General features: G+C 39.1%; 1 protein-coding gene across 4 annotated transcripts in view; it reads left to right on the top strand.

The window, feature by feature from the left end:
- Positions 1-18,249, top strand: part of arl15a (ADP-ribosylation factor-like 15a) — an 85,928-nt gene that overhangs the window by 52,037 nt on the left and 15,642 nt on the right. Inside the window, exon 5 of one of the 4 annotated variants that reach the window (XM_025052958.1) lies at positions 10,208-10,531. The exons of the other annotated variants lie outside the window; for them this stretch is intronic. Within the exon in view, the coding sequence (XP_024908726.1) occupies positions 10,208-10,252 (45 nt within the window). The 3' untranslated portion in view covers positions 10,253-10,531. Of the gene's footprint in view, positions 1-10,207; positions 10,532-18,249 lie in introns of those variants that run through there. 4 annotated transcript variants of the gene reach the window in all.

The following is an 18,249-nucleotide window of genomic DNA, read 5'->3' as shown; positions in this document are numbered from 1 at the left end:
AATCCCCAGGGGGAACTTGATGATGTTTGTACTCCTAGTTATGTTTGGAATCCTTGACTTCAACATGGTTGTGACATGCGACAAGAGTCGCTCCAGTCTGGAGATCTGTTTCTGTGTCTGCCTCAAGGTTGAACTCCAGTTGCATTCATGCATGGTCTCCTGCATATCTTAGTTGTAACAAGTGGTTACATGACTTACTGTAACCATCTGACAAGGTGAGTGAAGTTTGAAGTCTGCCAGACAGATCACAATTCCAGGCCACATGTGGATTGTTTATTTTCCACGCTAAGGGCAGAACCGCACATGAAAACAACACGTCTTGACTAAAGAAATAGAAAAATGAATTTGATCCATTTTAGTTAAGCACTCACTACTAAAGGTATGTGGTGTTTCAAATACTTTTATGAGTGAACTACAGTAACAAAAAAAAATGTATTTACCTGTACACAGGTGTGTGTCATTTGCAGTGATGAAGATTTGTTTTGTTGAGCTGGTTTGTCATGTTTTTCTGATCTTTTTGGCAACACAAAACATGTAGCTTCCCTTCTGTTTTCAGGAGGGGGTGCTATTGATACAGTGTATTGGCCCTTGTACAAGAGTTGAGTGTGTTTAAAATGTTAAGCGTTACTACAAAGGTTAATACATTACCAATTTTATTTCTAACTGCAGCTTTGTGTTCCTTTATTGACGTCTTTCTCTTTTTTTGCTGCTGCTAATATCCTGACACATTGCAAAAGAAAAACATAAGAAACCAGAGACACGGTCTCCCTCCCTTCCCTCTTCCCTCCCACCTCGTAGATGAACATGCCACCAAATAATTCCTGTGGTCTGTTAAAAGTGACTGAAGAGGAGTGCTACAGATCTACAGGTTTTTTTTTTTTACTTAATTAACCCTCCAGTCATCTGTCATCGTTTGAGCGGTCTGTTTTTGTGTTGCTATAGCTTATCTCTGGCTTTTCTGACTCAGGTGGTGTGACACTCCGTTACTGTAACATCTTGGCTTGTAGCCAGATGCTTTTGAAGTCTTTAAAAGTCATAATACTGTGGCCAAACTGACATTTACAGTCTTTCACTGGAAACATGTTAAGTTTCATCACACATTGAAAAAAAAAAAAAAGCCACAGCTGTAAATGATCTGAAGGCCTGGATTAGGGAGGACTTTTAATCCGGAGTGATCTGCAGTGTGAGATACTGTTTAGTTAGTTACTTATTAGATAATATTAAGGAATCAAAATTAATTTCCCTTATTGTATATCCAATAAATATCCAAATGTTGTAATTTACACAAAAACATGGGGAAAAAGTTTCACTGAAGCTCCTCAGCCTTTAAATATCACCTTAATGCTCATCATGTATTTGTGGAGGCTTCAAATCCAGGTCAGATGTGTGGCCTGTGTCAGTCCAGCATCAAATAACACAGAACCTGACAGGTTCACGGCTGACAACCTGTCCAACACAATTGCCTAAAGCTGTGTTTTTCAAACATTTTTTCTGGAGACCCATATTTTAAAAGTCACAAACCTTCACGACCCAAGTCAATAAACATTATTCGTAAACTCCTGGGAAACAAACAAAAAAAATCTCTTGCAACCCACCTGAGGGTCCCGACCCAGTCCTTGGGAAACAATGACCTAAAGCAGGCCTGGGCAAACTTTTTGACTCGCAGGACAGAATTGTCCTAAATTGAACGGGAGGTCGGGGGGAGGAGTCAGGAGATAAATAACTAAGATAAATGACATGTAAAAGTCATGCATAAAGGCTACAATGCTAAAAAATATATAATTTTCTACGCCATCTATTGAGGAATTGTAGGTATTGCAGGGAAAAGGCAGAAGTATAATGAAAATATCCGGGCCGGATTGAAAAGCTGAACGGGCCGCATTTGGCCCCCGGGCCTTAGTTTGCCCATGCCTGACCTAAAGGATTGCGAAGAACATTTGACTGATTATTGTTACCCAAGATGCATACGAAGCTAAAATTTTAGTTGTACCTTGGCGTATTTTTTCTTGACATTTTTCCATGTGAGTAATTCCATCACTTGGATTGGTTACAAATAAAAACAGGTGTGAAACACAAACATCTACCTGCTGTAATTTCTCTTTCTGCTCCAGCAATTTAAAAAAGTTAAATTCTCTGGTCATATTGAAGAATGTTCATTCATTTCAATTAATCAGTATTAATCCTGATAAATCGGCAGCTATCCCACGGTTAATCAGATTTTAATTTTTTTTTTATCATTTGACAGCCCTAGTTAATACAGAATTATGTTTAGGCTGTAAAACACACCTTCTCTCATCTATCAAATAAACACCTTTCCATTCTGAGTGGTGTTGTTTGTTCAGTATAACAGGTGTGAATAGTTTTTTTTTTTTTTTTTTTTTTTTTTTTAAAAAACGAACAGCCACTACCACAGTTAAGGCTCTGGTTGTCATACACTGACTGGGAGAAACGATCAAAGACACTTTAACTCTGTCGAGTCTTTGACAGCCAGCAGTGGAGGGGGTTAAAGTGTGTGCGCCAGAAATTAATGAATGTACCGAATACTTGGCAAGTCACTCTTCCCCAGTGCTATGTAGCTACATGAACATGTAAACTGTCTGAGTTTTGCAGACATTGCTGCAGGGCAGAGGGAATTACACTGTCACACAGAGGATATGGAGCTGCCGTGATATCCTCTTGGCACATAGTTGAAGACCATCCAGGTGGAAATTGGTATGCTCTGCCAAGAGGGAGTGAGGTGGTTGCGTGGGAGGTGCTCATCTGCATCAGCGAGCATCGTCCTTCATATCAACAGTACAGTATGTGGGTCTATCTGTTGTTGCTGTCAAAGACACAAAGGCCTGGTTTGTGGTGTTGGACCTGGAGACAAACGGATTCAAAACTCGTGTCTAGTTGTGCACATCTGTATATTTTTAGGGATTTATAGGGCGTGTGTGCTGTTAGATCTGTTATACTATCTGGGATAGGATCCATTCATTTATTTATGTATTTAATTGTAAAACAATGGAAAAAATATACAAATAGGGTTTTATATTTTCTAGAATCGAAAAGCCTTGAAGCTAATTGTGCACAGCAGATTTACCGTCTGGAGAACTTTAAGCAGCGTTTTTTTTTTTTTTTTTTTTTTATATCAACATGTTTTTGTGTTTGTATTTGCCAACTTTGGTCTGTGTCAGTTTGGCTCAACATTTTCTCTCATTTTCATGTAACAGCTCAGTCATTTAGCTATAAATAATATTTGCTGACTTCTAAGACTATGCATGCACAGCATTACTAACACCTCCTAAAACAGCTGTTAATTTAACTGTCATAAACGTTAACAGATATATAGATGACTGTAAAAAAAAAAAAAAAAGAAGAAGAAAAGAAATGCAGCGCATCAATCATAAATCTCTACACTCATTTGCAAATTAGCACTGAGCCAGATTCTTGCACTTCTGGAGTTCACTGATGGGCACCGTGTATTCAACACATTCATTTCACAATGATCTCATTTTTTCAGAACAATATCAGAAACGGTGTAAAAAAAAATGCTCTGGATTCTGATGGTTACAGATGGTTGTGTTTCACTTCAGCGGGTAAATAGCCCTGACCACCCTGCCTGCAGACACATGGGAAGACTCATTTAATGGCTGGGAAAAAATGGCTACCAGAAATGGAGATGTGACTGACAGGATTTGGAAAACCAGGTGTCTCTCCAGCACCGCAAAGCTTCCTGGATAAGATTAAAGCCGCTGCATTATCTGAAACATTCTTCAAGTGAGATAACACCGTGCTGAACCATACCAGCTACTGAGTGTGTACTCACTGAGTGTGTGAGCCGTGAACCACTTCTCAACATTTCCACTCGCTAAATAGTTTACAAATCTCCTTGTCATGTATGGTTTGATTACAAATAGAAACGTTACTATATTTATCGGGGACTTCGGTGTGGTCGACTTACATGTGTTTTTTGTTTCATTCTAAACATTACGCACGCAGCCCACACACCCACTGGGACCAGAATGTGATCTCGGCCTGGAAAAGCTATTTGTTTTGTTATCAGTCCAAGCGAACCACATGTGTTTCCACATGCTAATTTGTGTTGTCTACAATCTGTCCACATTGTGATCATGTGTCAGTTTTCACGCAGGACGCTGGAAAAGAAGGCATCATTGTTTGGCCCGTACCCGTGCTTACACTTACACTTGCCCGTGCCCTCACTAGGAGGAGCCATACAATAAAACATCTCATCTACCCTGGTGCTTAATTTACCGTAATGTTTTTAATTATAGATTTACACACCACAGGCACATAGATGTAAGTCAACGAGAAGAAAATCAATGAAAAAAGTTCTTTGTCAGTCAACTTGTTTTAGTACTTTTTATTGTTAATCTTCAGGTTCTGTGGTCACAAAGATAGAATGTGATTGTGTTTTTTGCGTCAATTAGAGCATTGTTTCCCAAAGACTGGGTCGCGACCCTCAGGTGGGTCGCACGATTTTTTTTTTTTGGGGGGGTCATCGCCTTATGGATACCTTTTTTGTTGGTTCAATTACTGTTTTTCGTTGTTTTAAACTTAAGCAGTACTAATTGTTGAGTTCACAAATGTTTGTGAATTTTAAAATATTGTTACCCAGAAAAAAAAGATTGGGAAACACTGGACTAGAGTCCCAGCCATCACTGTAGTGGCTTAGTGGTTGAGGAAGCAGACTTGGGTCCGGAAAGCTCCTGGTTCCACCAGCTGCCAAGTTACCACTGAGCTGCTCTGACCAAGGCACCGTCCCCACACACTGCTCCCTAACCCTAACCCTTAAAGCTGCCCACTGTTCACTTTGGTGATGGGTTAAAAGCAGAGGTCACATTTGGTTGTGTGCAATGATGTGTTGTGTCACAATGACAAGTAGTTCACTTTTCAAAGGCAAAACAGGCAGAACAGTAAGGGTACATTATTGGTTCATTATTGGTTTGATCTAGAATGCTGGGCAAAATAATTTATTGTGCAAGAATAAACCTAAACTTTACCATACATTGAAGCTGAAGTGTTAAGAGCCTGGATTAGACAGTGCGGCGGGCCGTATCTGGCCCACGGGCCATAGTTTGCCCATGTCTGATTTAGAGGGTAGTAACTGGAATATTAAAAAATGTAAATTTAAAAAATGACTAAATATATGTACATACAAAGAGCCAGTTTATTTATTCATGTTATATTAAGATGTTAAATAAATCAACACTTGACATAATACAAGTCTCATTAAGCCCCTTGTTAAGAGGCTAAAATCAAAAGTCTTGTCTGTTTGTGGGTCCAGGTTTCTGTCAGTTCATGTGTTTTTCCTCTGCTGCCTCCCAGGCACAAGGGGAAATAGTCACCTGTTTTTAATACCGTACACTTGTACTGTTTGGCAAATGGTAGGTATTTGTTAAGTGCTTTTTTTCGAGCTGGGGATTTTTTTAACGTCATATCTGATAATGGTACCTCTAACTAAGAACAGGAACATAGTGTACTCTGCATACAGAAACAGTTATCTCACAAAAGGTTAAAATTATTATTTTTCCCGATACAAATAGGCTGTGCATCTATGATGGTGAATAACAGACTCTCGTCAATTTAGAGAGTTTTTGTTTTCACAGTTTTAAGAAGGTCCTCGGTGGAAAACTTTAATCTGGTCTGGACCGTGTTCTTCAGTGCATGTCATTGATTTTTGACAGTGATACATCTGTTTATCTGTGATCGTTCAGTGTTTCTGAAGTTGCTTTGACTTGTTGTCATGATAAAACAAAACAACACGTAAGACCTGGTTTCTACCTGCTTTTCTGGCCTCCCTTCAAATTCACATATCCTCTGTTCTTTATACAGTGGAACCTCGAGATACGAGCATAATCCGTTCCAGGACCGAGCTCGTAACTCGAATCATTTTTTCCCAAAGGAAATAATAGAAAGAAAATTAATCAGTTCCAGCCCTCTAAAAAACTCCCTTGTTAGTGCTAATAACAATGGAAGAAGACATTTTTTGAGTGCTACAGAGACTCATCACTATTATGAAGAATAATGCATGAAGTAGAGGGGAAATCACGTAGATGACGCAAACACAATACGGAAGATTCGTGTGAGATGTGTACGGAAGTCGACGAACACGTGAAGTGAACGAGTGAGGTGGCGCGGTTTGCTCCGAGTGCTCGGCCACCTAGCGTCGGTGTCTGTAAGCGTGCTCGTATCACAAATCTTTACTCGTATCTCATAGTAAAAATTTGCTAGAAGGCTTGCACGTCTATCGAAATACTCGTATCTCGAGGTTTCACTGTAATTCCATTTACTCCAGGGGTTCTATTTCTCTTCCATCCTTTAATAGTGGGCTCATCATTTTGTCTCTGATATTTTTTTAAGTCATTTAAAAAAAAAAAAATTAAATGATGCAAACTTCAACATCCCAGATTATACATCAATAATCTTTGAATCCTGAGGACATTAATTAGTAAACACCCCTGTGCTTTTAAAACCACTACCAGAACCTGAGCTGTTGACAAGAGAAAGTGATATCCAACCTCTGTCTCTGTCTTCTTTCCTTTCCTTCTGGAGCTCGAAGTCAGCAATGAAATCAGTCAGTCTTTACGCACAACAGTCACTCCCCAACATCTTAAAACCAAACTGTCCCTGTTCGCTGTTGACTGGACAGTATCAACTCATCCTGTGGGATGTGCGTCATGATCACGCCAGATGACAGACGAATCCCGCGGGCTGTCTGGGCCACATAAGATGCTGTTCCATTGCTTTTCTGATCTGGATGTACCCTAATGTTTTCTAAGAGGAGAATCTAACAAACAACAACAAATAAGACTTATTTTACAACCACATTAAGTGAGTCTTTTTTTGTTTGTTTGTTTGTTTGTTTCATTCACAAAATGCTACAAACAGCTGTAGTTTGATTTTAGATATTTGGAACTTTTTGTGCCCATCTTTAAGATTATGCAACAACTTCCCTTACATTTAAATTCTGACTCCTGCTGAGTCTACTGCTTTTTTTTTCCTCTCACAAACTTGCCCCAGTGGGAACCGTTAGAGGCCATTTTTTAGAGGCTAATGTGGGTGGTGTGAGCAACTCTGCCTCCCTGCTCCTGTGTCCTCGTCTGTCCCTGTCTGGCCTGCCCAACCCCTCCAGCTCCCTCCCGCGGTGTCCTTTCTGAGGGCCAGCTCCTCTGAACCCAAACAACAGTTCCATTTGTTCTGCCAGCGCTGGGAATTCACTCAGCCATCTTTAGCTGCGTTTCTGCCAGCCCTCTAAACCTGTAGACCTTACTCATATGCCAACGCTTTTCTTTTCTTTTCTTTTCTTTTGCTCTGTCTGCCTAAGTTTTAGACTCTGCCAGTTTCTGAGTTGGTGGCGATTGGCAAGCCATCCTGAGAAGGTAGCGTCTGAGTGGCTACGTGACGGCTGCCCCGTTGTTCACTGTAATCAAAGCTGATGCTGCACAGAATAGGATATAATTTACATATGTATGTCTCCAGCTTTATTAAACGGAAAATCTCCTCATGAAAACATACCTTGGTCTGGTAAACTTTATAGATATCTGATACAGTGATATCATTTAGAATTATTTTATTAGATCTGGATGTAATTCCATTATTGTTCTCCCACAAATAAATGTCACGAGGCTTAAAGTGTTTCTTTAATAAAGGCCTCCAGGCTCAGACAGTTCTTATCACCCAGCACTATAAACTCTTATCATTGTCATCACTGGCATTTGTTGTTCCTCTTTGTGGAGTACATTTCTGAGGTTACTTCACCACCTCCTGTTGATTGTTGCTGAGACAGACTTTGCTTTGACAGTTATTACACATTCCTATATTGTGCCTTTGTGTTATCGCGTTTTATATCTGGCCGTTTATAGTTCATCGTAAAGATACATAGATATAAACCTCCGGATGTTCTCTCTTCTTTTTTCTTTCTCACTTGTGTGATCTATGAATGAATCGATACAGTACTGACTTTTTCTTTACGTGTGCAGCCACTGCTCATTGAAAACAAATAGGCCAAAGACCAGACGTGAGTGCCTCATTGCTCAACAGTCTTCCATCGCTCTAGTGAGCAGGAAGGCCGAGTGAGTGAATGTAAACAGTGTCCACACTTCCAGCATGGATCTCGGTGTATCGACCAGAATAGAACCCACATGTAAGATTGCTCACGATGGGCCATAAGTTTTATTATTTCTGTAAATAAATATGGACCATTTATTTAAAGGTGATTTAAAGAAGAATGAACATTCTACGTTAGTTTTCACATTTGTGAATGCGAGCACTCCTGTGGCTGAATGGCTAATGTCTGTCAACTTGACAAACAGGACAACAGGGGAAAGTGGACAAAAAGGCAGGGTTCTGAAGGGCTTCCTCGGCTGAGCGGCGAGGATGAAGAAAGGGGAGTAATCTGCTCTGTCTGGTACATTACCCATGAATGAGGCCTGAGCACGTCAGGGGACTCGTAGAGGATGCACTCTGCCCTTAGAACACAAAGCCAGGCCATGGCCGGTCACTTTGTAAGCACTTAAAACGACCACTTCTGTTTCCACACATCATTCACTTCAGTCATTTATGTGCTTTTATTTTTTTTCTTTTGAGAATGACGTTTTAACAAGTCTTATTTATTTAAATATAACAATCATATCTGAGGCAGCAGCAAAGTTGAAAGTAAAAAAAAACTTTCCAAATCAAATCGCAGAAGTTTTGTTGTTTGAAAGTGAGACACACTTTGTATTACTAACTTTAGTTGGATATTAGTCTGTAAAACTCAAGGACTATCAGCTATCACTTATTACTAAGTTCTTATCTATGGTAGTGGCCAAACACCTTGTAAACAAACCGGACATCTGATCCCCGTGCCCCACCTCTCTCCACTTTTAGAAGCAAGTGGCTCCTTAATGGGGATGTCCTGGCTGGCATGGATGTGTCCAGACTTGTCATTTCAGGCCCCCAAACAACAGGAGCCTTAGCTGTGAATCATAGAGATGTCTTACAAGAAATTTACTCATCATCAAGTAAACCTGGCATTGATATTCGACTCAGTCGTATTCTCGACAACAGTTACCATGTAGGAGATCTGATTATAGCTCTGTGCCCGTTGGCTTACTTTGTGGTTGTGATGTCATCGACATCTTGTCTTCATGACCTCACTGTGCTATGTTTACGGGCCTCAGCATATTCATGGATTCAGTAGGGGGACAGCAGGCTCCGCGTTACTTTGGTCCATGCATTATATCTAAGGAAGGACAGCTGTATATCGATACGATGACACTAGTGTTGACAGGTTTTATAGGTCTCCCCTTAAAGTGTATGATTACAAGGTTTTTACAGCTTTCATTAACTTGACAAAGTTCTTCTCCTCATGTTAAACTCCTCATGTTGAATTTCTCATACGTGTCAATTACATTTATACCATGTTATTGAGATAGTATAGTCATTAATTCATTTTTTTAGGTGTACATAAAGAAAAATGCTAATGCTGCTTTTCTCCATTTACCTTATTAATAAAGGTACATGTTATATATTTGAGTTTTTACTCTCTTTGTAGGGGCTGTACTTGTTGCTGTGTGTTGCATGTAGACCAATCAGAACCTCCAATACTTACAATACGTTTAGTATATGGGTATACTGGTGTCTGTTTTTTTTTTTCAGATGCTTGTTTTGCTGTAAAAACTACAACTTTGTGTCTATAGCCAACAGGTGATACAGGATTTTTTTTTTAATTGGGCAAAATCTTTTATAAATTCTTAGGGTGAAGTACTAAAAAGTTCTGACTGTCTACTGTTAGGGATATAGTTGTGTGCCAGACATTTAAAGTGTCCTCTCAAGCTGGTGGCTTAAACACTGTAAGTGGGACTGGGCCTAAAACACACTTCAGATGGAAGTTAGTTTTACCCCAAATGAAGCGTTTCCAGACTAAAGGTTTGGTGTGCCTTTAGAACATGCTCCCAGACGCTAGAGGTGTTTTGTTGCTCGGTGCAGTGCAACTGCAATAGAGACATTCACTGCAGACAGTATTGTGCAGACTTGGCAGACACCCCCTGAAGCATCTTTTGAAAGAGGTTACCTTGTTTGCCCCTGGAGCTATTTTCGCTCTGCCTTTCTGTCTGGACTCACCAGTCTGTGAAAATGCTCTTCACTAACCTTAATTCCTCTTCTCTCCCTCCCTCTCTCGCTCCCTTCCGTCTAACGCCTGTTGTGACATCACCATGATCAGGGATCCAAAGCAACAGACAACAGTAAAGCAAATTTTGATTATTAAACATTGTTAACATCCTGCATACACTTTCCTAATTACATGGTCCAGTTGCACGGATAGTTCTAGTAGGATTAGTGGAGCCCGGGGCCTTCACCAGAACCTCTGTCCAACAACAGGAAGTTCATGCCAACATTTGACAGGCATTTGATCCGACTGTTTACAGGTTCATGCCCTACTACTGTGATCCATTTAGGCTTAGGCTTTACTTAATTACAAGAGCAAAGAAATGGATTTGAAAGATTTTTGCCACCCTCAAAAAAAAAAAAAAAAAAAAAAAAAAAATGGAGACACAGTCAATAATATAATCACAGAGCGTTTAGTCATTTGTTTATTTCGCTCAGGATCAGAAAAAAGAACAATAAAATGAAAATTGTGAGGTAGAACTGAAAAGTCTTTAGTTTAATTACTGTAGCAAAGTGAAGGCAAGAGCTTTATACTAAAGACATATAATAAAACATGGAAATGGTCCAAGTTGTAACCATATCAAATGTAAAACTAATCCCAGTCCTCACTGTAGCACAAATCTGCTCCCAATCCTAATCCTTACTCCAAACCAGGTCTTGTCTCGCAAAATGTCCTACAAGGACAAAGTGTTCCCAAAAAACATTTCACAAAACATTTTACTTCTGGTACGATTTTATTCAGTGTTAAGTTAAAATAATATTTTCATACAACATCTGACCACATCAACCAGCCCCAGATGAAATCATTTCCTGCCTTTATTTTTTTTTAAACCTAAACAATACCAGGAAACTGTACTTCACACTGGGCCTACTGAGGATCTGCTGGTCTCCAGTGTTGTCACTGCAAAAATCAAAACAATTAAAAGCATCACTTCATGTGAAAGACTTTTCATCGTGACTGACAGTTATTTTTTACTACAGGACCACATGTTTTGTCATGCTTAATATGACAACCGTCTGACTGCTGGGTGCAAATGTAAACAAAACCTCTTCTTCTCTTCCGACCGGAACTGTTTCTCTTCAGTCCTCGAGTGTGTGTGTGTTTAACGCCTCCTAACCCAGGGGCATGGCTCGTTGCGGGATATGTAGAAACCACAGTCCATCTTTATTCATACATGAGTACTAATTTAAAGCTTCACCTTCTGTTGCCTGGCACCATGAAGATGACGGTTGGCTTGTTTTTGTTGTTGTCAGTTCCCAGACTAGAAGACATTTCTGGGAAAAGCCACACAGTTCACCTCCATCATTGTTGAATTAGTAAAACACTCATCTGTCTTTCCATGTAACTTCAAATTACCAAAGCAGTTGAGATTAAATCTTTAAGTCTGAATTACTTTATACATTTTTTTTTTTTTTTGACAAACATGACGTATTATATCAATACTCACTGTTTCTCATGTTTACTCTTGAGTGACTGTGAATGGGAACCATTTGTCTGGGCACATGAATAAGCCCACGACAACCTAATAGGAACTAACAGTGAAATGTTAAAGGTCCCTGATTCAGTATGACTGCTATGACCTTACGTTGGTTTGCATGTAGGAACGGAGACTCAGAGCAGACACCCTCATGGAACACTGTTTTTTTGATTTTATTTTGTTTTGTTTTTTTCACTTTTCCTTTCTTTTTTTGCACAAAGACAGAGTGGATGTGAATCAAGTGGTTTGAGGTGTTAGAGAAGCAGATGTGTCATCACCTCCGGAAGAAGGCAGCAGCAGCTTAGCTTTCTGATGCAAATCTTTAGACGATCCATTTTTTTTTTAGTTTAATCTCTGTCTGTAAGTCTTGATTATAAATTCAAGCAATTTTTTGCTTCGAGATACGAGTAAAGACTTGAGCTTACAGAAACTGACGCTAGGTGGCCGAGCACTCGGAGCAGCCCACGCCGCCTCACTTCACGTGTTCGTCGACTTCCGTACTCATCTCACACGAGTCTTCCGTATTGTGTTTGTGTTATCCACGTGATTTTCTCTTTTCTGTTTTGTGCTTTATTATAATGGAGTTTTTAAGTGGGCCGGAACTGTTTTTTTCTGTTATTTTTTATGGGAAAAAAATCATCTGAGATACGAGCTCGGTGCTGGAACGGATTATGCTCGTATCTCGATGTTCCACTCTTATCGCGTTCATTTCACTTGGAGCTAAAAGTTGTTGTTTTTTTCTTGTACATATGCAAGAGAATGTTTTTTTTTTCTTTGCCAGTTCTGTGAAAGTAACAGTCATTTCCCATGCAGAGATTGGTATTCCAAAATCCCACAGCTCCTACTGAGGCATGTATACATCCGGACAATGGCATGTTTAACGGAAACATTTATGTGCAATAATCACTCTAATGGAGGCCTTTTGAAGTAATGCATGGGCGCTGAGGGCCACTATTGTTTCCTTGACGTGCACTTCAAACACTCAAACTCACACCTCCAGTGGAGTCACTTCACCACAAAGTGTCTCGTTGAGCCGTGTTTTTTCAGCGGTGTTTACATCTGTTAAAGAGATGCAGGTGATACCCCTGTAGTACTGTTCTGTGCAGCCCGAGTCAAATGAACAGACAAACCCAAAGGGTCTAAATAAAGTTAGATGAAAGCAGTGGAAGGACAGCCAAACAATGAAAATGAAAAGCTTTTTGCGCAACCGAACGAAGCGCCGCCGAGTTTTTGGAGCGGCGCCAACTCCCGTAACAATGCTCATCCAGAAAGCTTTGCTTTATCTGCTCTGATATGACTTTAAACTGGCAATATGAGTGAGTTTGACTCCCATCCAAAATGTACTCATTTACTGCCCACGGGAAAAGAGTTAATTTGATCATTTAAATTTGTTAAAGACGCTAGAAAAGAACTCATCCTCACCTCTCTAACTGAATGGTACAAAATCCTTTGAATTTTAAAGACTGCTCCTGGGGCATTTAATTTCCCACCTACATGTAAAAGGTGGGTGAGGTGTTGTGTTTATGATGTTTTCACAGTCTGTGTGAATAGTGAGAATACGGTGGAACCTCAAGATACGAGCGTAATCCGTTCCAGGACTGAACTCATAACTCGAGGTGCTCATATCTTAGATCATTTTTTTCCTATAACAAATAACAGAAAAAAAATGTAATCCGTTCCATCCCTCTGAAAAAAAAAATGTTTTCACATTTGAAGTAACGAGTGGGCTGCTCCGAGTGTTTGGTCAGCTAGCGTCGGTGTCTGTAAACGTGCACGTATCTCGAATCTTTGCTCGTATCTCGAAGCAAATATTTGCTCGAAGGCTTGCTCGTATCTTGAGGTTCTACTGTATGTAAAATAGCACAAGTTCAAGACCTAAGACCTGAGACTTCTCAGCATAGATGCATTTGTAAATGGTAATAAGATCAGGGTGTAATAATATTTTACATAGTGTAGGCATTAGTCTCACCTATCCAATAGTACTAAAGAATGCTTCTTACTCATGCCTTGTCAAAATAAATCACTTCTATGGGCCTGAACTCATCACAGGTCATGACATGGAAGTTGTCTTCTGTGCTGCGATTTTTAAAATGTCAAAAACAAACAAAAAAAAAAACATATATTTATAAATATATATATATACTGCATTCATATATGTATATGTATATATATATATATATATATATACATATATATGTATATATATACATACATATATATATATATACATATATATGTATATATATATATATGTATGTATATATATACATATATATGTATATATATATATATCTGTGTATATGTGTATTTATATACATATATATATACATATATATATACATACATATATATATATATACATATATATGTATATATATATATATCTGTGTATATGTGTATTTATATGTATTTACATATCTGGACTCAGTCATCTTGTCTGGACTCATGCATTTCCACATGCAGAGTGAAAGAAGTAATTGTTGTTAGAAAAGTCAGTAGAACTAACTATTGTAACATCGTTCAAAGTTTCCAAAATGGAGCGTGACTTTTTGATTTTGTGACGCATTTCTTTCCTGGCCGGACAGAGTTCTTACTCACTCGTGGCAGGTGGTAGACAACCAGATGGCTATTCAAATGTTACATCCGATAGACCACTTGCTCTTAGGCTGTGAAACATTTCGGTCGTTGTTAGAGTGCATCATGTGAGGTGCTGCGGCACGTCTTTCACGGCCCAGCAGAGGAAGATGAGAGGAGGTTAAGTGTGTACGGCGCCATGATCTACATAATTGTCAGTACATGATCTGGCAGTTGTAAGTGAAATAGGTGTTATGTAAGAAATGTTTTCAGTGATTATTCATAAAATGACAGGTAACATGATATGTTTTTCTTTTACTATGTTGGATATTCAGCTTTATTTGCCTTGGGGCTTTGGCTGTTATGCACGTAAATAGGTTTAGGATGTAGCGTTTCTTTTGGTAGAAATTACAGAATTATGTTTATGTAAGACCAAGAAAAAAAAAACTGACTCTTTGAGCCTTTAAAGCAAGCCTTCCTTTTTAAAGTGTTTTTAGCCTTAAAATAATGAAAAACACATGGAGGTAAGGCTTGGCTATAAGATTTGTTTCATGTGTTGACCAGAGGTGAGCATGAATCCTATAGATTTTGGAGGTGCATGGTTTAAAATGGGAAATATTTTTATATTTCAGTGGCCACTGACACAACTTTCCTTTTTAAAGTGTTTTTTTTTACTATTATTATTTGTAAAAACCATACTGGATGTGGGGAATAGGTCAAGACGGAAGTAGCTTGTCAACCACTGTCCTCTGTCACATCGTGCACACGATGAACTTGAAGGTCTTGGCACACACTGGGTGGTGGCTGTGCTCACTGACTCATGTCGTGCCCAGTGTCTGAAACTTTCGTCAAACGTCTGGCACATGGTGTGTGTGTCACTGTGGCCTGTGACGCTGGTGCCTCTTCTGCAGAGGCAGCTGATTGGTTCTGTAGCGGATGGGGGCCCAGGTGTGGGCCAATCAGTGAGTCTTCAGAGAGGAAACAACAGTGTGAGCCACTCTGTTACCAAATGGCTAACAACTAACTTGTTAAGGTCACCCTTACAATACCTTACACTTGCGTCATCACCCAGTGGAAATGTCTTATTATTGCCAGCTCATGTAAAATAAACAACAGGAAAGTTTTACATTAGTCACCAGAATATGAAGGTTAAGATATATTTTTGAAGTTTTCTTTTCATCCAGTGCTGGTCTTATAATGGTAAGATTTTATTTTATTTTGAGGAAGTTTCTGGAGTGTTTCAATTATCTATTTTTTTTTTTTTTTTTTTTTTTTTTTGGGATATGCAGCACTCTTTGGAGTTCAGTTAAATTCATATGGCCTTTTTTGTAGAAGATACTTATTCATTGCATCATAATGATTTATATTTTAAAACACCACAAAATATATTGATCATGCTTTTACTGATAAATTAGTACCACTAAAAAACTGAGGAATTGATTCTTTGACAGTGCGGTCAAATAAAGGTCACAGAATGCCTTCTTTAAAAAATGAAGTGCAACACAACGCAAAAGACAATTGCAGTAAAATCATAATATAATTTTGGACAGAAACAAAGCAAGACAGAAAAGTTTATGGTAGTATGGACGTAGTGAAGTAACATTCTAGAAGGTTCCCTATCACAAAGATGCCCTGAGCCCCACTCTTTGGGACAGTCAAGAGAAGAGTTTCCCAGAAACATGGATTTTTTGGTAGATTTTTTTGCCGGACGTTGACTGGCCTGCCTGCAGTCCAGATCTGTCTCCTATAAAACGTTTAAGTCAGTTTAAAGTGCTGGTAAAAACAGGACATATCCCAGAGGCAAGTGTCCTAATCCAAGGGGACAATTTTATACTGCTTTTTTTTTTTTTCTCATCAGATTAACCTACATATAGAAAACAAAATGAGGACCGGATGTTCCAACAATGTTGAGGTTGTTATTGGACAGTCTACCCGACATACTACTGTACCTCCTGCCATAGTTTGGCAGTGCGCGCTGAATGCATGTGCAGCGTGTTACAGCTGCGTCACTGACCTGCTGCGTCTCACACATGCCTATTGTTTACTCAAAGAGCATCTCTGATGCAAACCTGCTGCACGACTGCTACAGTGTTTTATCTGTTCATAATGACGTCACACACCTTGTTTGAATAAAAGGAAGAGCAAAGCAGACACACAAAACTGTTTCTTTTATTTGTTGGTTTGTTTTTTTATCTTCAGTGCACTGACCTTGACTGGAATTAGTACAATTGGTAAATTGTTCTATTTTGTTGTCACTGTTGGAGTGGATGTGCAACAGTTGGCTTTACTTAAATTTTTTTTCTTCCCACAAAACTGAACATGCGACAGTCAGATTTACATTGGAGTTTGGAGCAGAGGAACTCATACAGTGGAGCTTCGAGGTACGAGCATAATCCGTTCCAGGATCAAGGTCGTTACTGGAGGTGCTCGTATCTCGAATCATTTTTTTCCCATAAGAAATAACGGGGAAAAAAATGAATCCGTTCTGGCCCTCTAAAAAAAAATCCCCTTATTAGTGCCAATAACAATGGAAAAAAACATGTTTTTAATTGCTGTAGAGACTCATTACTATTATAATGAATAATGCACGAAGTAGAGAAAAAATCAAGTAAGATAACGCCAACACAATATGGAAGACTCACGGGAGATGCGTACGGAAGTCGACAAAGACGTGAACACGTGAAGTGGCGTGGGCGGCTCCGAGTGCTCGGCCACCTGGCGTCGGTGTCTGTAAGCGTGCTGATACATCTAAAATCTTTACTCGTATCTCGAAGCAAAAATTTGCTTTAATGCTTGCTTGTATCTCTAAAAACTCGTATGTCCAGACACTTGTATCTCGAGGTTCCACTGTATTTTGAAATGAAATACATTTTAATGTCAGGTATAATCAAGACATGGTTTAAATCCACTGTATACAGCAAGTAAAAATACAGTTAAAAAGAGAGTAATTTTCCAAATCTGTCCCTTATCTTAATATCTTAATATTGTAGGAACCATCTGGTCAGGCCAATGTTGTGTTTTGTTTCGTTTTTAAAGGTAACAAAGAAAAATCCTGCAAATCACTGACCGGAATATGATTCTAGTTATTTATGTAGTTGCATGTTTTTATAAGACTGGAACAGTCGTAGTTGTTTGCACGTCACCTGTTTAGATGTCACACGTCAGTTTGTGTTTTCATGTTTTTAACTGAAAGGAAAAAGTTAGTAATACCTCGATGTTGGCAGGAAGGCGTGTTTGCTCATCTCATCTCGTCCATTAACACTGACGAAAGTGATGCTGTGCCTCTCTGTTGTTTTGGCCTGCCTTTTTATTTTTCACATACCTCATCGCTGGCATAAGCTCTGGTCAGTGATTACTCATTAGAGCAGCCGTCTGTGAGCTATATCTTCTCTTAGTCTTTTCATCTAGAATTAATCATCTGTAGTAAGTGTTCAGACACACCGGGCAATCAATAAGGAACTGCTGCAGCCTCGTCAAATGATTCAGCAGATGTCTGTTTTTCTCCAGGAGGTGGCTTTTGCCTTAGGGGAATTAAGTAATGTTGCAAAATTAGAAGGGAGCCAATTTCATCCTTCTCCTTCTCTCTGCAGAATAATCATTAAGTGAACTTCCAAAAGGGCGCGTCGCCAGTCTTGTAAAGAATGAGATCATACTGCAATGTCAAATAATTATAAAAATTGAGACTAATGAAAACGGCAAAATTGAGTGCAGTCAGCGTTTCAAACAGACATTTATTTTGTTAATTTTCCATTAAAACATTTCTTCGAGATTTTTCCTGTGAAGATTAATGTGTTTTACAGCTGAAACGTTTTGCACCAGTGTCGGTGCTTCACAGACCAGTACGGAGCTGTCATGTTATGGAAGTGGAGTAATGGGAGACAGCAGTGTGGGAAGATGAACGTTATAACAATTTTCAAATTGTAGGAAAAACGTTTTATTTAGTCGAAGACTTGTGAAAATACTGACATTTTTTAAAATGTTAAAATATTTTGATTCTGCGTGAGCAGACGACACTAATGCAAGTACTGGGCTGTAGAACGGGGTT

This window comes from Cynoglossus semilaevis, chromosome Z, assembly GCF_000523025.1.
Source record: "Cynoglossus semilaevis isolate Cse_v1.0 chromosome Z, Cse_v1.0, whole genome shotgun sequence".
Lineage (NCBI taxonomy): Eukaryota > Metazoa > Chordata > Actinopteri > Pleuronectiformes > Cynoglossidae > Cynoglossus > Cynoglossus semilaevis.
This window is presented reverse-complemented; position numbering and strand designations above follow the sequence as displayed.